General features: G+C 42.3%; 1 protein-coding gene and 1 long non-coding RNA gene across 5 annotated transcripts in view; one reads left to right on the forward strand and one right to left on the reverse strand.

The window, feature by feature from the left end:
* Adamts9 (ADAM metallopeptidase with thrombospondin type 1 motif 9) overlaps positions 1 to 23,136 on the reverse strand; it is a 173,882-nt gene that overhangs the window by 35,217 nt on the left and 115,529 nt on the right. For all 4 annotated transcript variants that reach the window (XM_021190181.2, XM_029534389.1, XM_029534382.1 and 1 more), the window contains 2 exons: positions 15,349 to 15,516; positions 8,365 to 8,538 (listed from right to left, as the gene is read on the reverse strand). In XM_021190181.2, the coding sequence (XP_021045840.1) occupies positions 8,365 to 8,538; positions 15,349 to 15,516 (342 nt within the window). The remainder of the gene's footprint in view (positions 1 to 8,364; positions 8,539 to 15,348; positions 15,517 to 23,136) is intronic.
* On the forward strand, positions 16,076 to 23,054 carry LOC115063150. Its single transcript, XR_003843041.1, has 4 exons — positions 16,076 to 16,160; positions 19,796 to 19,983; positions 20,262 to 20,375; positions 22,550 to 23,054. It is a non-coding gene; the product is annotated as an uncharacterized LOC115063150 (long non-coding RNA).

A 23,136-nucleotide genomic window follows, 5' to 3' on the forward strand; every position in this document is an offset into this window, starting at 1 on the left:
GGAGGAGGAGGAGGAGGAGGAGGAAGAGGAGGAGGAAATGGGGGAGGAGGAAAAGGAAAGAAGTAAAAGAGAAAGGGAGTGGAGGGGAGAGGAGGGGAAAGAAAGGGAGGGAAGAAAGGGAAGGGGAGGGGAGAAAAGGGGAAGGGAGGGGAAGGGAGAGGCAAGGTGAGGAGCCTGAGGTCTGGCCGGTGACCTGCTCTCAGCTCTAGTTTCCCAGCAAATATTCACCCAGCTCCAATTGAAAGTAGGTCCTGATGGTCAAGGGTGGCCATAATCAGGACTTCCCTCATTCCCGGGAAGGAGCTATTTGAGTAGGAAGGATAGACAGTAAAGGGTGGCAGCTGGGCAGTGTGACGGAGCAGAGGTGATCATTTCCAAGTCTTGTTGAAGAACTGGAACAGTTCGAGCCTAAGCCACTTGCCCTGCCACACCTGATTGCTCCCATGACCCAGCAAAGGAAAACAGAACAGGTGGGATGTTTTTTTTTTTCCAACAGCAAACTTCACTTGGAAGGTAGACTTCTATCATCTGCTTGGTCACCAAAGCTTGTCCAAAGCTTTGCTGTCACTTGGCATTCTAAGTCTAGACTGCTTCAGAAAGCTGCAGGGGAGTGGCTGATGTCTCTGCCACGAGAGCTGCAGGGGAGAGTCTTTTGCCTGGAGATTGGGTGTCTGTTGCCTTGGAATTTAGAACATCAGCAAGCTTTGGGTGTGTTATTAACGTTCTTCCCTTCAGAACTCCTCATTGTAAGCTCTGCAGGAAGAGGACAGACTCCTCTCTTTGTATGCATAATGGCAGTGTCTTCCTTATTATGCTTTCTCTTGCAATGATGAAGCCCCATTTCCAAAACTGTTTCCTTTCTTGCAGAGGAAAATGTTTCTTTGGCTAACACTTCCACATCACTGCTCATCATTGAAGGCAGTCAGGACAGGAACTCACTCAGGGCAGGAACCGGGAGACAGGAGCTGATGCAGAGGACATGAAGGGGTGCTGCTTTTACTAGCTTACATCCCATAGCTTGCTCAGTCTGCTTTCTTATAGAACTCAGGACCACCAGGAAAGGGTTGGCACCCCCCACGATGGGCTGGGCTCTCTCCCATCAATCACTATTTAAGAAAATGCCCACAGCCTAATATAAACAGATGCATCTTCTCAAATGAGGTCCCTTGCTCTCAAATGACTCTAGCCATGTCAAGTTGACATAAACCTCGTCAACACAGGCAGGAATCCTCTTTTATCTGCTTTGCCTCAAAGGCATTTGAGTTTGAGACACAGCTTCACTCTGAAATGTCTTCCTCAATGTACCCTATAATGTGCATGATTTAAAAATTGGGGGGGGGGGCAGGCACAATACAAGGGCTAAGAGATGGCTCAGTGGTAAACACATTCGGCGTGCAAGCATGAAGACCTGAACTTGAATTCTCAGAACCTATGTAAAAGCTGGCGGAAAAGCGTGAATATCTGTAACCCCAGCACCCCTGTGGGGAGAATGGGAAATAGGACAGGAAGATTCTGGGAGCTAGAGGGTCATCTAACTGAGCATATACACAGGAGAGAACAACTCAGGGTTCTCTCAAAAAAAGATAATGTTTGTCTTCTGACCACCTCATATGTGCATGTCTCCCAAGCACTCTCATTCATACACATGAATGCACACAGGTATGCACACACATGCACATACATCAATAATGGAAAAAGAAAGAACCGTTTCTTAAACCATCTTATAATGACAATTCGATGACCCTGAACACAAGGCTGTGCAGCCCTTGCTACGATCCAGTTGACAGAGCATTTTCATCGCTTTAATCTGTCTTCATGGAGCTGTCATTCATCTTGCCTCTCCCTCCCAGACCCTAGCAACTATGACCATGCTTGCTATACCCATAGATTTGCTGATTCTTGGGACTTTACATTCAGAGACCCATCCGGCATGTGCCCTTTTCTGCTAGGCTTCTCTCACTTAGCACAGTGTCTCCTAAGTTCTTCCAACTTGGGGCATATCTCAGTACTTCACCGCTCTTCACGGGTCCAATGTGTGGATATGCCACACTTCATTCACTCCTCTGCTAACGAGCATGTGGTAGTTCCCCTTCCAGCTACTGTGAATGAGTCTATTTAGGGACATTCAGACAGCAATTTGAACACTCGATTTCAATTCTAGTGAGTCTGTTCCTAACAGTGAAGTTGTTAGAGCATATGACAGTGCCCTCCATCTTTCATGAGTCATTGTTCTTTTAGGAAGGAAAAGATACATGCTTGGCCATCTCAGTTGCTTTATCATTGGATTCTTAAGAGTCTAGCTGCTTGGAGGCAAACTTTCATAGCTGGCTTGTAACCAATCCATTTCTAGAAGCACAAATATGACCTGAAGCCCCAGTATGATGAGAAGACACTAAACCACTTTAAACTAGTGGGAAACAGCTAAGTAGGCCTGGTTCCCTGGTTCAAGCTTTAGGAGTTAGGGGTTTTGGGTTTTTTCTTGAAGTAAACTGGCAACTAATAGGGAGTTATAATGTTTTGCTGAACATTAAAAACCATGCAGACCTCTGAAGAAGGAACCTTTACTCACAGGGAAAAAAAATAATTTCTTGGGAAATTAGGTCTTAGGAACATCAAAATCACAGCTAAACCTAAACTAAATCCTGTCATGTCCAAGTACATTCTCACTAATCTGTAAGGCTCAAATCAGTGTCAATAAGTAACAGTTCCCAGCAGAAATATCAGGGTTCTTCAACAGTTTCTGCTCATTAAGTATTTTCTTCCCATCTTGAAGAATAGTTAACTCTTATAAAAACTGTTTTGACAGGGGCAGGGAATTGCACTGAGAAAACTTACCCAGAATAAAACTTTCTGGGAAATTAAAATTTAAACCAGGTAAATAATTGACTTCTTTTGTGTTCTGAAAACCATGTGATGAAGGTTTTTTTTTTTCTCCTGGAAACTTAAGTCTTAGCAAAGTCATGGGGAAAGTAAATCCAGCCCATGCTATTGGGGTGCTTCAGCTCTGGGGTGCTTCAGATCCGGTGAATGCCACCTCCCCTCTCCTCAATAATCTGAAGTACCTTTTATCCTGAAATATCATCAGACTGTTCAAAGAAAATAGAACTTTTGAGCCACCTCATTTCAATTTGCAGAAAGTTTTCTGGGTTCTCATTAAGGTTTTCTGAATTAATAAAGCAACAACCAGATAAATGGCTAGCTAACAGCACTGGCCTCTGTGTATCTCAGCATGAGTGAGATGCAGAAAGGAAATATTCACAGTGCCAGGTTAAACAGACTAGCACATCCATTGTCCTGCAGGGTGCATGTCTTCCCGGGTGTGGTTGATGAAACTAACTAGAAATAACTTTCAAAATTGGAGGACAAAGAAGACCTGAAATAAATCCCTAAGGTTCTATTTTCTTTCAGCACGTCGGTTGGCTTTAGGTTGATTGTCTAATTAGGATTGTTCAATGCAATCCTTAAACATTATAATAAAGTTGTTTTTCATCTTGAAACACATATCTTGTCACAATTTCCTAACCATGGGAAAGAACACTGGACATTCGCAGGTTCTACCTTTTAGAGGATGTTTCCCCAAGGATGGCAGAATTTGTCATTTCTGGTATCAGATTAGTTGTTGCAAAGCATATGGGCTGATGAGTCTCAGACCCAAATGGGGATGTTAATAACACTGAGTTGCCTCTGCTGGGTTTTATGTCCCAAGGAAAGGTAAGGACAAACGGATTCATCTACTGTTGTTGAAAGAGAAAGAAAAAGCAGCCATTTGTATGGGAAAGGGAGGCAGAGACAGTACCGTGGGGCATTCTTTAACTCTTAAATCGCTATCTGAACTCACATTTGCAATGGGCACGAGCCTGTATTGTGAATTAGAAGATAGCTTGGTGGTTTCTAACTCCATGTCTGTCCTTGCCTGACAGCCAGGGAGCCAGACACTCTCAGCTTGGGGTCTCACATGCCTCTTAGGTAACCAGGTAACCACTGAGGCTTAAGGGTCCCTTGTATAATCATCTAAGTCTGCATGGATTCCAGAAGAGATAATGTTACTGAGACAGAAGTCGCGGAGTAGGAAAGGGGAAGGAATTGGTGTCCTAATGATGCTGAAGGGTGTGTGTGGCAGCTGATGAAAAGGGATGAAGGAGCAATGAGCTACTAGGGCCAGGAGAGGAGGGACTATCTCAAGATTTAATAAGCTTGGAGGTGAGCAGCTCCGGCCTGTGTCGGGGTGAGGATTACAGCAGGTAGGTTTGTACTTCAGCTTTTCTCACCTTATCCTTTCTCAGGATAGCAGGGCCTGAAACCAAGGTCTTCCTAGGGTAACCAAGTCCTCTAGGCTCCACCACTGAGTTACTACCCGCTCAGCTCTTTATGGGACAGGGTCTCCCTATGTAGCTCTAGCTGGCTTCACACTTGCCACCCTCCTGCCTTCAACAACAAGCCCCTCCAAACCCCCAAATGCTCCTAACATCCAGCTCCTGGTACTATTCAGGTGACTGACACATGCTGTTGAATAAGGGAAGGAGAGAATGGGTAATAAAGGGTTAAGGTCTATCTCTGAACGCACCAAGCCCTCTCCACTCCCTGCTGTAAACACCATGAAAATCTTATCACTCAACTGACCAAGGAGTTGCTGCTCATCCCAATTGTTCTATTCTGAGGAGATGAACTTGGGAATCACTCTGCAGCTGAGTACAAGAAATGCTCTTAAACTTGAAATATGCTCTAAAGGGGCCCCCGATTCCTGTTCTGGGCCAAACAGCAACAGATTGGGCAGTTCTACAAAGTCACAGCATGTTCATGGCCCTGTGACAAGAAAACACAGCAGCTGCTCTTCCAGAAAGAACATTTGCTAACTGATCTAGAAGACGCTGGAATGCCTTTATTCTTCAGTTGAAGAAGCAGGCACTGCCCATACCCTGTACCCCCTACCATCTTTTGTCCCTCCATTCATAAATTAAACTATTCAAAAGTATCTTACGTGCTGTAGGTACTATGCTAGACGCTGGGGAAATCCTGGAAAATGAAGTCCCTGTCTTAAACAGTTGCCAGTCTTTCTCATTGGCACAGACACAGGCATTACTCTGAGCATACTGGCACTAACACCAGGGCCTTCCTACCATCCTTATGTCAGAGTTACCCAAAGGCACAGAGAATCTTGGTTTTAGAAGCAGGTGGGAATTGCAACCCAGGAGAGTGTGTGATACATTGAAACCAACTCTCCAAGAAGAGGTTTGTGACACCACCATGATGGGACCAAGGACATAAACTCTCACAGTTCCTGTTCTCGAGTCCAGGACTCTGGACTCAAACTCTCTCCTTACATGCAAAAGCTCTGATGGATTAGCCTATCTCAGCCTCTTGTTTATTCACAATAAGTGCGATAAAACAAGATTATATCAAAGAGTTAAAGAAGTAGTTCAATAGGTCACTTCATGTAAAAGTACTCATCAAATGTCTTGGTCATTGCTTAGTAAATGCTATGTTCTCTTATGCTTGGTATCACCAGTGTGGAGCCTCTGACCTGGACAATTCCAAGAGAAGCTCCTCACTAGGTACCCTATAGGAAAAGCTCTCCCTGGGATTGTGCAGCTCACAATCTTTGCAGCTGTGGGAAATAGCCCCGATAATCATCTCAGGGCAAACACGGGAAAGTTGTGCTTCGGGCAGATTCCCTGGTTGTTTCTTAATAGGAGAAGGGTGTCATTTGCTCCTGGGCCTAGTAGGAAATGCACCTTGATAACTGACACTTAAGTGTCACCAACCTTAAGTGATGTGCCCCTCGAACGTAAGCCTGTGCAGGGATGGGATCAGGTCAAATGGCAGCTGAGAGGCTGTGAGAAGAGACCAGAGGTAGACAGGAAGAGAGAAGGTGATGGGTGGGTGGGTGGGTGGGGGCTGGGAGGTGCTGCATTGTGCAGTGAGCACCCCCCCCCTTACTGTTTGGTCTCAAAAGCAATCGGCAAGTGTGACTTGAGATGCAGCACTCTGCTGTGGTTATCTAAGATGGCTGCCTAGTGGTTTTCAACCTCCCCTCTGAGCCTTGGTGCTCTGAGAACATCTGCAGTAGGCTCCCACTGTGCCTTGTACTTGGGAAACAACGGATTTGATGGGGCCTATTTCTCCTTTTGCTGTCTTGGACTTTACTCTCCCACACCAATCTGGTTCCTCTTCAAACTCATTAGCAGAAGGGTAAATGCTGGAACCTGGTTTTCTTTGTTGTTTGTTTGTTTTGTTTTTTTGTTGTTGTTTTTTGTTTAAATCATTTACAAAGCTCACTCTTTTTATGACTATGGTTAAGCTCTGCTAAACTTACTATATATAAGCCCCATCAGGCCATCTCCTCAAGTCATTGTGTTCCTCCTCATCCTCTTCCTCCTCCTTTGAGACAGGGTCTCATTAGGCAGTTTTGGCTGGCCTGGAACTTATTCAGATCTGTCTGCTTCTGACTCCTGAGTGCTGGGACTAAAGACATGTGTCATCACACTTAAGTCTTTCTATATGGAGCTTGATAGCAATATTCGAGGAAGAATTTCAAAAGGCCCCTCCTGCATAGCCCATGCAGAGAGAGAAGCGTCGAGTCATACCTGTGGGGTTTTCTATCTTATGGGATTCAGAAAGAATTGGGAATGGAGCCTGTGGGGCTCGTGATTGGCTCCTGAACTCTCAAATGCTGGCTGCAGCATAAATACGCAGTTAGCTCTGCCTCATCTTGATCACAGATCAAGAGACACAGACAGAGACACAGGGTTGATTATGGCGTGAAGATGGAGGTGGAGAAAACAGACAGGGATGAGTCTGAAGTAGGAATCCCAAAGATAGTGGCAAGTCTCAGTGAGTCAGGGAGATGAGGTAACCTCTTCTTTATCTGAGCCAGCCAGTCCTGAGACTACAATGGATGACAGATTAGTGTCCTTTCCAACTTCTTCAAAACAGCTCTACAAAGCTATTACCATTCCCATCCTACAGATGGCAAGCCAAGACTCAGAGAGATAAGAATTCTTGCTCTGAGTCATGTGGCTATTGGTGGCACAGCTGAGATAGGGACCACAGTGATATTATTCTAAGCATACAAGTTCCTGATAACCTATCTGGCTCAAGTTCAAATAATCTTAAACTTAACTGTGTGAAGTATTGTCCCGGATACTATCTGACAGAAGCAAGAAAAGTCTAGAAGGAAAACAAGCAACATGACCAAGCAGATGGAGAAGGAAGCGTTCCTAAAGGGATGAACCACTGCAGTAAGGAATGGATCCATAGGGAATAGGGAGAGCAGGGCTGGGAAGCTAATACAGTAGAAAATCATAAAGATGAGAGATATCAAACAGGGTCATGGGTGGCTTCCTCTAGCTGCTAGATGTGGGACACCTGGCAAAGTCTGTCTGGATCTTAGCCTTACCACCCAAAACTAAAAAGGGGGTGATAGTCATTCTCACCTCATCTAGGTGTCCAAAAGGTAAAGTGAGAGGATGGACAGAAAGCTCCCAGCACAGCGCCAAGGGCAGCACAAGCATCCTTAAACCATGCTGCCTTGGGTTGTGAGCCATGCTCCGTGCAGGCAGCTCCTTCGTCTTCCCTCTCCAGCAGTGTGCATCTTTTATGTCATTCTGGGGTCATCAGATCTGATTTGACTTTCTAATTCTGTCCTACACTTTCTATAACCTAGCATTCTGGTCTGGAAACTGGGGTTGCCTCCTCCTAATGTCTTATACCACCTCTACCCTCCTCCCCACCCTGCCCCCCAGCAATGGACTTTCCAGCACAGACACTTAAATGACTGCTAAAGTCAAGCATTAACTTGTGGAGTAGAAGAAAAATAAGTGCAACCTATTTCTGTATTAACTCAACCGTTCATGTGGATTCTACCATGGGTTGAAAACACTGGAAATTCTACCCTAATTAATGGGTGTTTCACACGAGAGCCCATTTTCTCTCCCTGACAGTCAATGGCACAGGAAAAGGAAAAACGCAGACTAAGCTTTACCTCAAATACTTGCAGGTTATGGCTATTCAAATGAACTCAGGCTAACCAAATCCAAACACATAGTAGATGTTCTGCCCATCATCTCCCCTCCTGTGAAGTAAAAGTTGTCTCTATGCTTATACTCTTGGCCTGAGGCATGTCAAAGCTTTTTTTTTTTTTTTTTTCCTTTCCATTTCAGTGACCCCAGCTCTGGAATACTGGAGACCACAGGGAGAAACACAAACAGGAATTGCCTAGAGCCTGACAGCAAACACTTTGGGAAGGAGCCAGCAATGCCACTCTGCTCAATGGCTTTGCAGGCTCCATAGGGTGTGGAGCTGATGCTGACAAGGGGGTGGAGCGACATGCAGGCTGGTGTGCACTTACTTCATGGCTCTACTTACTTGTTGCCACTGCTCTGCCCTCCAAGTGTAGAGAGGACATGGTGAGGCTTGGCAGACACGCTCCGACTCTGGTCTGCTGTAGGAGCTGCACTCACTCTCTCTGGCTGCTTTGTGTGTCCCGATCTGACAGCCCACATGCCTCTGCTGAACGCCTTGGCCACAGGACACAGAGCACTGAGAAGACACAGGATGTAAGTAGGCACTTCAGCTCCCTTCTGGAGGGCGGGAAGGGGTGGGTCACAGAGGAGGGCAATGCTTTCTTAATCCAATGATTTTCACAGCAGTCAAAAATGCTTTCTCATTTCCAAGGAGGGGGACACCAAGGCAAGGTCTAAAAGCTGGAAGCTCGCTGTTGCCAGTGTAGGGCTGGGAGCAGGAGCCACAAGTGGGGAGTAACCACAACTCTCAGGGGATGACAGAGGGAGGAGAGATTGTGGGCAAACAGCATCATCCAGAAGTAATGGTGCCACATTGAAACAGACAAACAAATCCCTGCACATGACTTCCATCCTGGAAGATGGATGGCTTGTGAAAATTGGGAGATACAGTTCTATAGCCTAACCCACAGAGAGCCAACCATTGACAATTAAGGCCATAGAAGCAGTAGGACTTTCTCCTGCCCTTTTATTTTTTTCTAGTTTCTATTCTTGGAGGCAGAACATTGCTTTGCTTGTTGTTTGTTTGTTTGTTTAAATCATGGAATTCACTTAACTAGCTATGCCTCCTCATAATCTCAAATGAATAGATGAAGAATAAAAGCTAATAAGGAAAAATAATTTCCTCGGGCTTAATGTTTTCAGTCCTTGAAAAAATCCCATTAATCACGATGAAACATTTTGTTGACCAAGTTGCAAAACACCAATTAACTTTCTCCTAAATTAATTTTTTGATGATTTCCTCATTGCTGGTTGCATAATCTCACTTATGGGCAAGCCAAGAATTATTGTCTTTATTAAGATTTTGGCAGTCAGAAACCAAAGGCAACCTTTGATTAGAGAGAACTGCACAACACTGCACTCGCTTATTAAAGGTTATTAGCAATTTGGGGGGTGGACATAAATCAGTCTCTATTAATTTGCCTGGTGTTGAGAAACAAAGTTATCAGGCATTCATGCCATGGAGCCAAAAGGAGGTCTTCTTCTAAAACAGAAGCAGACTCTTTATGCTACAATTGCACGCTTGTCTAATTTGCTTGTAGGGAAATTCAAGGTGCTCCGTGAGAAATGGAAAGTTTGTTAAGATGTATGTATACCTAAGTGGATGCTGCTGCAGCTTAGGCTCTTTCTTAGAAGGCAGCTTGGGAAATCCTATTGTTTCAGAGAAATCTAGGCTGGAGAAGAGACACATAGCTCACATCAAAGGGAGAGGAAGACAATGCTTCGTCCCAACATCGTTGCCATTGTTTGGGTTTAATTGGATTAATTGAATTGAATGAGTTTGTGACCCACAAGAAACCAGACTTTAAAGTCATTATGTTCTGGGAAGGATAAGAGGAGGACTCTTAAATACCACGAATGGCTTTGTCTCCAAACAACAGCCACTTAATGCTCACAGCGGCTCTGTGAGTTGTAATACTGGCTGTGCTGGAAAAGGACTGGAGTAGAGTTACCCAGCAAATGAGAGAAATATTCAAGTGTCATTAACAACAGTCAAAGATTTCTGGCTATTTGGATTTGGGGTTTAAATCCAAGAATATACTTCTAGAACAATGTACAATAGAAATACAAAGAGAATAATAATATGAACACATTGGAATTTGATAGAAAGCTGGTAAGTTAAAAAAAAATCACATAACGTTTTCACAACAACGAAAAATGGGAAAGACCTTTAGAGTGGCTAGTACTAATTAGGTTGTTAAGTAAATGAAACTCCTTTGTGTATGTAGCGGGTGGTTGGTGAAGTACATATCCATAGGCATGCATATGATGGTCAGTATTCAATGTTAGGTTTCTTCCCCAATTATTCTCTTTTTTGAGAAAGGCTCTCTCACTGAACACAGAAGTCACAGATTCAGCTACATTGGCTAGTCAAGAAGCACCAGAGATCTTCCAGGTTTTGCCTCCCTTAGAAGTGGGACTACAAGGATGTGTCGTCCGGATTTTGAGTTGGGTGCCAGGAATCTAATCTCCATCCTCATGCTGGCAGAGCATGCAGTTAGTTTCCTGCTGAGCTATTTCCCTAGATCCCCGAACCTCTTTCTGATGCTATCACCACTAAAAAGAAGTACCTGGCGGGCAGTGAAGGTATGGAACTAAGAGTTGTAAGTGTCTACAATTTAAACAATCACTTCTGACAATGTTTCATAATTCTGCATAAGACAAATTGAAGACACAGGGAATTTTTATCATACAATATGTTGCTCAGGCTTCTGATTATCATAACATCAAAGGCAACTTTGAACTAAGGCTTTTAGTAATTAAAAACAATTACCATGACTTAAATGAAGAGTGAAGTGCAAAACCTGCCTTTGTGGATAGTGCATTTGTGGTAATCTCTGCTCAGAACAAGACACACGACAACGGAATTTCATTCTCCTGCACGGGTTCATGGAAGATAACAATTTATGTGCAGAGCCAGCCAGCTTTGCTTGATGAATTCTGACAGACTTATCCAGAATCCCTTAGAAAAGCCCTGCATCGGAAAGTCCCCAACACCATCCTGGATCTAGTTATGCTCAGTGAATTATTTAATTCCAAGGCAGAGGACTCTGTACTCCCTTTATTAACTCACCCCTTGCATCATCTTGGTAGGGCCAGTCTGTTTGAAAGGCTGTGAAAGGGGATGTTTTTCATGGTGAAATGCTGAGCTCTGAACTGGAGCTTCATCTCCTTTAGCTCCCTACTGTGCAATGCTAGAATGTAGAAGTCTACTGGCTTAAGTGGAGCCTGACACTTAACTTACATAGATTAAAAAAAAAAAAATCGGTGAAATTTCTCATGTTTGGGAAATCAATATATACCTTAAAAATTAGAAAGGATTTTTGTCACACAATTTCTTCTAGAATTATGCTGAGCTTGTGGTGGCACCGTTATTTTAAAGTGGGAATTAATTTGAAAATAGCCATTATTTAAATTATATAAATCTAAATTATATAGTCATTATATACATTTTTATAAATAATATCAATAAAAGGTCTATAAATAACATCACCTGTTAGACTTTCACTAAGTGCCACTGCATGCTGAATTCTATACAAAGGTCTCAGCTAAGTGCTTCTTTGTTGCAGGGCTGTCCTGTGCATTGTAGAAGTTTGGACATGTTCTTTCTTTGTCTCTATTAAACCCAGTTATGGGTCCCTCAATACAAGATATGACATCTCCATCTCCAGACATTGCTAATCGTCTCATGGGATACAAAATTACCTCCAGTTGAGTGATTAGCAGTATGTTAAGCTTCTTCTATAAAGTAAGTTTTTATTTCCTTATAAACTTTTCCAATCGACATTCCATAACTCCAGTGAAGAACAAAGGCAATTACCTTAGTTAAGGGCAAAATTTGAATCAAAATCAAAGTTGGCAAGGCAATGTGGCAAAGTCATTATGGATTAGATTAAAACTTGGCTCCCAGTTTTCAAACACCGAACTACCGTGAGGCAATGTTTTATTCTATGCCAGAAAAAGTTGGAGTGAGAAGTTTACATTCAAACCATGTACCATCAATGTTCATGGCTCAAATAAAATGCAAATAACTAAGAGACCAGAAAGTACTAAAGCAACTGTTTCTCATCACCACTCATAGGACTATCCCCTTAATGTCTCAAAGCACACAGGGTACACATTTCCCACCGTCTCCAGAAAACACTTGAGAAGCCTCCTGCGGAAAGCACCACAATCAGGTCACCTTCCTTCAACACCAAGGACGGCGGGTGATTCAGAGGGCCAATGGCCAGTTCCATTTCTACGTTTTTGACAGAGATCACTTAAAAATGAAATCTTATGAATCTGAGACGTCGTGGCTTGTATGAATTCTATTACATGTTACATCAGCAAGGAAGTAAAGTCAATAGAGGGAGTTCCATGGTTTGTAAGGCCCGTCCTGACCCCACCCACAGGTGGTAAACTGAGGAAAGGGCAGTGCCTGAAGGAGCAAGGAATGAACCAATGGATAGAACTTAAGACCAAGGAGTAAAGAAGTATTCCTTTCAACACAATATGTTTTTCTTCTGATCATTTTATCGGGGAGGAAATTTTCTAGAAGATCAGCATAATTCTAGCTAACTGTATCTCACAAGGCTTTGGCTCTAGGGGATTACTGAGCCTTCGTAGCATCGGGCTGAATCGAGAGCCCAGTGGTGATTTTTGTCTTAAAATTTGATCAGCATCCCTTAGCTCTTGATTAAAATCATTCAAACAGATTGAACGTGAGTGTTTGAGGGGAAAAGAAATCCTTTAAGACTTTTCTGAGGATTTTTTTTTTTTTTTAAGAGTAAATTTCCTTTACAGCATCAAGATTTCAAAGGATCTGGAAATGAAACATTCACTTTACATCACAAAACACCCCATTTTGGGGAGAGATTGTTAAGGATGGTAGAGTCCTATGGTAACATTCAATGCATCCCAGTATCACCAGACATGTTGACAAGATGAAAAATCCTACCAATTATTCTTTATATCTGGAAGATGAGATGAATGGCATATAGCTACTATTGGACAATAGAATGGTCAAATATGAAATTTAAATATTATAGCAAGTGAGCATTCATTTCTTTTACTCAATATCATGGCCTTAGGAATATTCTTGTTTACCACCAGCTAATTAGTGAGCCAATAATCCTTAAGCACGCAGATGCAGACTGCCTTTCTCCATCAACCAGTGGTCCAAGGAATTTGCAGTTTATCCCTGCAAATCAATTCTGAGTGACTGTTTTTGAACAGGTGTGCTTTTATTCTACAGAGATGTTTTGATAATAATCTATGTTTGCAAAATGAAAAAAGAAAGAAAGAAAGAAAGAAAGAAAGAAAGAAAGAAAGAAAGAAAGAAAGAAAGAAAGAAAGAAAGAAAACAGGTTTTCGATCTAACATCCTAGCTTTATAAGCAATTTTAGGCTTCTCCTGGGTGTTGTAATAAAACTCAGCTCATGTCTCCCAGTAAAGAGCAAACGATTCTTTTATGCATCTCTTCAGTGAATAAATTTGTCTTTAAGAAGTATGACGTTTACATGCTCTGATCTTAATATTCTGCTGGGGGAAGCACATTAGATAAATAGATAAGAAAAGGCCAAGGACCATAGCAAAGTGTAACCGAGCATGAAAGTCTACAAGAGGACAACCTAATTAGCGTGGCATCTTAAATAACGTTAGCTGCAGGCTCTGCATGAACTGAATAGCTCCAAAAACAAAAGGACTGGAAGTTGAGAGATGATAATGGTCACTTAGAAACCATTAGAGAAGATGATAAGTGTGACAGAGTGCCTTGAGCACCATCCCTGACAGAAGCCATGGGAAGGCAGAGCACACATTCTTTGATTGCCAAATTAAAGCCAACAAGCAAACCCCAGATGTTTCTGTATGACACAAGCCTCGGGGGATGGGGGGACAGGCTGGGGAATGATGCCCTGCTCTGTACCAAAAAGTAGAGCGTGGGTACTGAGAATACCGATGTCAGCCGAGGATGTTTAAGCAGCATTCAGATTCTAGAAGGATTTTCCTCTGGAATATTAAAGTGGAGAACCCTCATCTCTCCTGGTGTTAACATGGCTGCATCCAGAGCTGGAAGAATTCTTCCGGAGGCTATGAACCCTAAGCCTTGTTTTCCCTGATCCTTGGGAGCCACTGGCATGACTTGCCACAGCCTGGAAGAATGAGAAGACAGGCTTCCTCCTGCTGTATCTGATCAGCTGAGCCTCAAGAACGGACGGAAGGCTTTAAAAAGAAATCGAACCTTTCTACTTTCAAGCAAGCGCTGCTTTAAATCACAGCGGAGGAGTACAAAGCAGTGGGGTTCTAGGCGACTGACTCTAAGGATATACAAATGACTTTAGTTTGTCAAGCTTTTGCAGGTTCAACAGGAGACTGTAATTAGAGTCCTGGGTTCCTCTTCCCCATCTAAGGCATACATCACCCACATCCAAACAAAATATTACTTGAGACTCTACTGAATTCAACTCCCCGGACTCCCTCCCACCAGCAAAGCGCTTGGCATTCATCGCTACATTAAATCCCCCTAAGAACAGCATGACATAGGCCCAGGAAAGTGAAACAAACCACCCTGTGTTCCACAGCTAGGGAATTTCAGAGAGATCCTCTTTATGTTCCCCATCTCAGTCACGAACAAGCAAACGGGAAGAGAGATATTGGCCATATTGACAATTGTTATTGTTTGAAGGTGAATTGTCCCGCAGGTTCATCCTAGTTAGCAGATGTGGGGCGGGAGTTATAACTAGTGGAGATAGGTCATTGGGGGTTGCTTTTGAGGGTTACAGATTGGTCCTGCTTACTTTTAGCTGTCTCTCTCCTTCCTGACCTGCAAGATTTGAACAGCTGTGCCCCAAACCGCTGGCCCACAGACCATGCTGCACCAGGTGCCAAGCCTTCCCTGCCTCGCCTAACCAGTATCCCCTAAAACGGAAATTCAAAATACACTCCCTTTTCCCTAAGTCATCTCTGTTAGGTACTCTATGTGGTAGGAAAGATTCTCCAAGGTAAACTGAGCCTCTGTTCCCATCAGGTGACAACAGCTCATCCGCGTGCACGCTAAGCTACGCCTTTGTAAGTGGCAAAGGATGACGGCAGCGCCAGCAGCCAGGTACAGAGGGCTTACTCTGCATTAGATGCCTGCCACCTATCACCATATGAGACCCAGCCTCACAACTGCACCAGTGCTCTGTTGACTTGACGTCACTTGTCCGAGGCCACCCAGCCTGCCTGGTGAAGACTCCTCCCGGTTTGTAAAATGAGAACAGTGCAGAGAGACACAAGAGAATATGCTGGTGTCAGGCCCCAGGGCTGGGCAGAAGGAAGCAGTGGGGAGAAAAGCGTTGCTCACCTGACTCCACGCGCCAGCCTTCCATCTGGGGCACCGTCCTCCTCGGCACCTTCTGTGCCCATGTGGCTTAGGAAGGTGCTTACAGTTATCACTCTCTAAATGGCTTCCATCTTTTGCCAAGCAGTAAACATTTCGATGTTTATGCCCTCGACCACAAGAGACAGAACACTGAAATATAAAGCAATGGCAAGGTTGTTGTTGTTTTGTTTTGTTTTGTTTTTTAAATCACAGTGACTTTGATTTTTTTTTTTTAAAAAAAAAAAAAAAAAAGGAAGAAAGAAAATGTGTAATGTGACGATAAGATCAAGTCTAATGAGAGTTACCATTACCCGCTTTTTTCCCAGTGCCATTCTGGAGAATAACTCAAAACTTTACAGGGAAGAAAGGTGGCAATACCAAAAAAAATAAATAAATAAATAAAAAAAAATAAAAAAAAAAATAAAAAAAGCCCATGCATTGAAGCACTATGGCAGCACCCCTGTGTGGCATGCTGTTTTATTCAGATGCATGGGAAGATCCTGACAATTTAACCTAAAAACTAACTCTTACTATGAAATTACTATGGCCTTTTTACTGAGGGAAATCCTGCTGCAAACCAGTAAAACACATCTTCAATGAACTATCTCCTGACTCACTCATTGGAATAAAGGGCATTTTCATATGACTGTGCTCAACTTTTTCAAGGTCGTATTTAAGGAAACTCTTCATCTCTTTCTTTAAGGGAAAAAAACTCTCATTTTCCCAGCCCTTTCGAAAGAGGTGAAAGAGGCAAGAAGAGGAGGAAGAAAAAAAAACCCTGAAAAGGTTGGCTGGTGGGTGAGTTTGTGCCAACTTCGGGGGTGGGAGGGGAGGCATTACCTTTCAACTTTGATCTTCGGGTTCACTGGACTGTTTTAAATGTGACCCTGTCTGACCACATCTAGAAAACTTGACTTTGATTTCAGATTAGGTTTCTCAGAAAGGTTTAGGAATCAAAGTGCCCACGGAGCCTGGACAAGAATTTGATGTGACAGCTTCTTGTAGAACAGGCAAGAGGCTGGCCCCAATGGACGCACTGAGACATTCAACATCCAAGGCTTCGTTAGCAATTATGAGTCTTTACTCAGCCATCATAAACTGATGGCTCAGAGCTTTAAAGACATTTTATTTCCCAATATAATTGCCTTGCTTTCTAGAGGGGGAGTAAATTTAAGAATGGCAAATAAAAGGCAAAGTCTCAATGAAAATAGATTACACATTACATTTCTCTTGATTTCACGTTTCTTATCCCCACCCCCTCCAGTAACTTTTGTTATTTTTTTTGGCTTAAATTACCAAAGTGCCCTTTTATGCCTAATAGACAAATAGCTCCATGTAAAACAAGGAGCCTAATACTAATGTTATCATTATTACCAGACATTCTCAAAGTTATACCATTCATAAATGTGCCAAAAAATGTTTTTCTGTTAAAAAGCAAACCAGTATAAAATTTTCAACCAGAGCTGGTAGAGAATTTAAAATAAGTATGTTTGTAGATTTGGCTTTAACTTTTTACTTTAAGATGTGAAATATTCACGAATATATGATTTAGAATAGCCATTATAAAAATCTTAATATTTTACAATTTGGAAGGAAGAAGCCTAGTTGGAATGTCTGTATCTAAACAAAAACTGCAACAATGAACCTACAGTGTTTGGGTACATGTAGAGTACTGAATATCATTTTCAAAGGCTTTTTACAATAAAGTTCCTAGAATTTCAGACTCTGACAACAGCTAATGCCTTGCACAAAGATAATCTCTATTGTAAGTGATTATTGATCATTTTAAAAATGCTACTTCAATAAGAAAATATGAAGTCATAATTACAATTTGGGATAAGTTCATTTGCTTAATGAACTGAACATCTATTGTGTACATGCCATGTAATAGAAACTATATGACACACAGGAGACACAGTGATAACAAAATTGACATAGTCCTTGACCTCAGGGAGTATAGAGACCAGTCACAGAGATTAATATTGCTCAAGTGATGACAAAAATAAATATTGCATATGAGTATTCACTGAGTTGAATTCTAAGAAACAAATAGCTGGAGTGACTCAAAGAGGGATCCCTGAAATCTTCCACTTGGCCACACCAGGAAAGCTTGAAGGTCATAAAAATGAGACTGAATTATATTTGGCACATTATGGGAAATTGTAGAGGAGACTTAATTCGGGATAAGGAATCGTCTAATTTTTGTTTTGAAAATTCTACTTTGGCTACGGAGCCAAGTACCAGATATGAATACAGGGTCACTGGAAATGAAAGAAATCACAAAGAAAGCCACCGTATTTGTGTTGGCAAGAGCCACTGTGGCGGCAGTGGCTTGGATGAATAACCTGTGGGTTGTGATCTTTTTGTGGGTCAATTGACCCTTTTGCACATATCATACATTTACATTATGATTCATAGCAGTAGCAAAATTATAGTTACGAAGTAGCAACCAAAATGATTTTATGGTTGGGGTCATGACAACACGAGGAACTGTATGAAAGGGTCACAGCATTAGGAAGGTTGTGAACCTTGGGATAGAAGGTTTGAGCGGAGAAAGTTGGTAGGTTAAGATTGTACCTTTTTGAAAAGGTACAATTACTATTTGAAAAAAAATAAAAATGATAGTACCTTATGGATTAGCTGTAGCATGAAGGGAAGAGGGCAAAAAATGACAATCAGATTTCTGGTTTGGGCAGCTGAACAGATGGTGATAATATTTGCTTCCATTTTAAAGAAGGTACCCACTGGCAGGAAAAAATACCACTGAGAGTCAAGGGTGTTTTTATTGTAGGAAATGGGTCTGACAGAAAGCATATGAATAGTAGGTGGTAACATTTGCTTGACTAGAGTTTTTTTTTTTTAAGCTAGTTTTTTTAATGCTCATCAAATAAACATGGGTGAAATTAGTGCAAATGCATTTTTAGGAATAGTCATTTCAGTGTGCAAGCTGTACAAACAAGCTATCGCTCAATGTGAAGCAGGAAAAGAGAGTTCATGAGAGTTAATGATCTGCCAGGGTCATCAGAAGACAGGGTCTAAACGTTGGTAATGATCTATAGCGTCAGAATTAGAAAAGCTTCAAAGTTCTCACATTCACTATGTGCCAGACACTGCCCTAAGAGGTTATCATCCTTAAAGCCTGTATAGTTCAGCTATCCCAACCTCCCAATACACTTTGATAATAGAGATAGGTATTGTTACTGGAGATGTCGTGTTATCTGTAAAACAGTGCAACCACAAAGCCTTGAATTGTGTTTCGCACACGCTGCTCCAATACAAGTAAGATATACTTCTACTGGGAACAATGACAGTGCAGTGAAAAAAAAAAGTAATCAAGAATTTTGCTCTCAATGACTCATTCGAGGTCTGCCACCAACGTCATTGCCAATGAGCCAGTGATGAACAAACTAAGTTCTAAATACGATGCCTTCAATATATAGATTAGCTGCTCCACATTCATTTCCATGCACATTTGCTTTGGACAGGATTTGAATAAAAGTGGTGAAAGAAAAAAAATGCTACTTTAGCATGATTCACTACCCATGTTAGTTGTCTGGAATTATTAAGATCTCAAAGTGATTTGGAAATCCTCACGAGATCTCATCTGACAGCAAAACACTCTTCATTCAATGTTTTGTAAATTACCATTGAAGAAAATCAGCTGTTGGTAGAAACACTCAAATCTACCAGGCTCACTAATGGGTCTAGTGTGACTTCATAAAGGAGCTGTCACTGTGATAATCAAATAAACACAGGTTCCAGCTCTTACATTCCGAGGGAAAATTCTGTCTGATCATTTCGTCTTTTCCAGGGCAAAAAAATGACATTTACATCAACCTGCGTCACCAACACACAGCATTTATACTTAGTATGTCATCTTGTACTTGTTATTTATTGGCTACGTATCTCAAAGTTCTTGCTCCTGGGAACATTTAATTCCTTACATTTGCAGCCGAAATAGCCTCCTAGTTTGCCAGGAATACTGACTTTTTTTTTTTCTCTTGGGAAATGATTCAACATAGTTAGGAGACTGATTCTTCCTTGCCCCAACCCCCACCCCAAATTTAAGCAAGTCTCCAAACAGCATTATCATTGCTTGATACTTAGAAACACCAAGGTCAGCCAGTCGGAATGCCCGAGATTTCAAGCTTTTGTTTCTGTGAGGACATTCAAAGGGCATGCTGGAAACTGGGCTGTGGTCAGAAGTGCTGACCTTTCCACTCACTAACATCTAAAAATGTGAAATCCCTGCATTTCAACTCAGCTGGTGGGAAGGAAACTCAAGATGAAGGCAGTGTGCTCTTAGTTTCTCCCCAAAGGCTTAAACTCTCTAGAGAAGTAGCTCTAGATGGATGTGGTCTGGTGGCCCTGGTCTTGGAGGATCCTGGCATTTGTCTTTTCACTTGTGCTAAGGGTCATGTTTCCTTAGCCATCAGGAAGTCTGCAGACAACCCTGGCGTGCATGTCTGATGGAGAAGAACTCAAGAGCGAGAGGGAATGAGTTCTCTGGGCTGTGGCACTGCCAAGGATATGGACATCTCTATGATGACAGAGTTCTGTATGGACTTAACAAGTTCATCACAAAGAACTCAGAAGGAAAAAGAGGGGAATACGGAGGTAAGAAGAGGCAGAGGGGCAGGTGTCTCATGGAATATGGCAAGTAGGAAGCATCTGGGTGGGACTTGAAGCTTCTAGCTCTGGAAGACTGTGGGCCAGGACTGGTAGAACTGTAACAGATGTCTGAAAGATGTGCGTTAGTGGGTGGTTTAAGATGACAGCCCTTGTCTAGTGTCTGCCTAGATGATTTGTTATGAGGTTGTGTCTATGTGAACTGTGTAGTGAGGGATCCTGATCAACTAGCATATATTTCTAAGCCCAGGATTGATTACTTGCAGGTAGAAAATTACAAGGATTGAAAGACCAAGAGAATGTCACATACCGGGTCCTATTAGCAAAAAAGAGATTCTTCTAAATGAATCTGGCAGTCAGATGGCTAACATCATACGGAGGTAGGTGGATGGAGTTCTATTTAGACACTGTATTTATTACTTCTCAAAGTCTTTCTCTTTTGATTCTACAGAATTTGCAAATGATACCTAAATCATTACATTAAAACAAGAAGCTTTTCTTGATTCATCTTTAATTTTGCCTTTAACGAAATAAAGTTAAATGTTACCCAGAAAGTATGCCATCAGAGAGAATGCAAGGCCATTTGCAAGGCTCAGGCCTGTCTTTGCCAATACAGGGACACATGAAATGAACAGGGCACAAGTGTCACAACACTGGGGAAGGCAAAAGGACCATGAAAAACAATGTAAATACAAGGCTATAAACTTGGGGTCCCAGTTTCGAACACTGATGAATGGTAGGCCTAGAGAACCATGTGGATGATGGAAAAATACAGTAGATGTAGCTCCAGTTAACATATATTGATTTATTTCTCTGTATACTATAGCTAGTCAAACTATATTTATGAAATGAACACACATAAGCTACAGCCATCATAGAACAGCACCATAAGCTACATACTAAAGAAAGAGCCCCTCAGAATCTCTCAGTTCTAGTACTGAACTAATCTGACATAAATGAAGATTCAAAAGAGGCTATCCAAAGAGGAACTTTGACCATAATTACTAACCACTAGATTAGGCATCTCTTAATTGTTAATATGAACCAGGCACTGGACTAAAATACATTAGCGTTTCTCCTTCAATCCCAAAGAAACAGTGGCTCACGTATTATTAGGGGTCTTTTATATAAAGGAAGAAGCTGAGGGCCTGAGAGTGACATTACTTACCCAGGGTCACAAAACTGGGAAGCAGCAGACTTAGGTACATCTTCGTGATCAGCATGTTAACCCTCAGACAAGGAGCCGGGCAAGCCAGGTCATACTCATGTCTACCTCCCTATGAGACCACCTAGAAGCAAGGGCCACAGAGAAACGCCTTCCAAGACTCAAAGTCCTCTGACCATTCAGCCTCCTAAAAGGAAGAGTGGCTAGGCAGTGCTAATAGTTCTGATATCAATGCCTTTTTACAGCCTCTTCCTCACTTTGGAAAGTGAAGGCACTGTAAAGAATAGATACAATCACATAAATGCCCACATTGCCCCTTAGCTGAAAACACACCCTGCTTCTCTCTTTGTCATGTTTGAGGTATATTAACCTTTTAGTGCCTGCCTAATGCCCTGCAGTGAATTATCATTTCTGTTGACTGATGAATGGATCGTGGCACAGTTATGAATGGCTATAAGTTATGGGTCAATTACTCAAATAATTGAATTGTGAGTCATCACAAAGATTATCCAGTCCACCTATTAATTTCAGGCTCAAGGCTTGAGAAGACACTGCATGACATGGTTAAGGTCATACAGAAAGAAAGACACACATACAGTTCTGATCACCAGAAGAGGAAATCATTTGGCACCAGTCACACTGGAGGTTCTAAGGATTCTGCATGCTGTCCAGACCCATGGCTAACCAGGCATCCACTCTTGGCTTTACCGGTTGGACATGTCATCTACAGCTAGCCTAATGGGCAGAAAAGAGTGAATTCAAGCAGATATTATGCTCTTATGACTTTGAGGGACTTCCAGTAAGAGAGGGCCCATGAAGCCAGTAAAGAGAGTCCACGAGGTAGCTGTTCACAGAAGGTAAAAACAGGAAGAACGGTTGCTTGCAAATGATTCACCTTGCTCCAACATGTGACTGGGGGGGGGGGTTGAATCATAACTGCTATCTTAATACTGCGCTCTTGGGAGACACATAACTTCTCTTGGCTTAGATTTGTTCTCTGCTGAGACAATCGGAGCAATGCAGTTATGTGACAACTGAAAGAGATATGCATACAAAACTTCATATTTTGGGCAGACAACATAAAAATAACACAGATTTTTCTATCACCACAGTGGTTTTCTATCCAATGGTGTCTTCTAGCATATCTCCAAATAGGACCCCAGAGAGGTAGCAGTCTTTTTAAAGAAAATATTTGTCAATGTAGGTACCATAGGATGAACATTCTAGGAAATGCTGACTGGTGAAGATGGGACTTTGACAAGGTTCCAGTTGGGTGACAGCACGTGCCAGTGAAGCACTTTCTTTTCTAAAGAGTGCAGAGAAATCTGCAGAGCAGACATGCGTGTTGAAGACACCTTTGCTAACACTCTTTGCTCTTCTCTGTGCTAGCCCCTATTGAATACTGACGCTTTTCACCAAAGTAAGAAGAGATGGGCACCATGCTTGAGTGCCATGCGTCTTTTCTGCTCATCTCCATCAACATGGCTGTTCTTCCCTGGGTTTTCAGATGTGGCTACTCCAAGATTCCTAGGTACATAATTAACATCTGTAACAACTACCACTAAATACATATTCACCCCCTTCTGTGCTCTGCTCACGTGCAAGTGGTCACTTCCTTTGGTCAAGATCCAAATTATAGAACTATGGAAAAGTGAGAATTTCCGTAGGAAATAAGGGCTGTGATTTCAGCGTGTAAAGCCAGTGTCGATGAGCTTGCTTGATGCCTATTTATGTCTAGGACCACCCTGGCATTTATTAGTATGGAAAGGATCCCAGAAAGTATGAGGTTGCCAGGCAACCGCACAGCAGAAAGCTGATATGGTGGTCACAATCATCCCAGCTGGATAGGGCACTGGGCCATCGTTCTGTTCTTAGCCTCATCCCACCCCATTGCTCTGAGCATGCTAAATGCTAAAAGATCTAAGGAAAGGAAATATGATTCATATGTCAACTATTGGGCTATACTTCAAAACATT

This window comes from Mus pahari, chromosome 2 (genome assembly GCF_900095145.1).
Source record: "Mus pahari chromosome 2, PAHARI_EIJ_v1.1, whole genome shotgun sequence".
Classification (NCBI taxonomy): domain Eukaryota; kingdom Metazoa; phylum Chordata; class Mammalia; order Rodentia; family Muridae; genus Mus; species Mus pahari.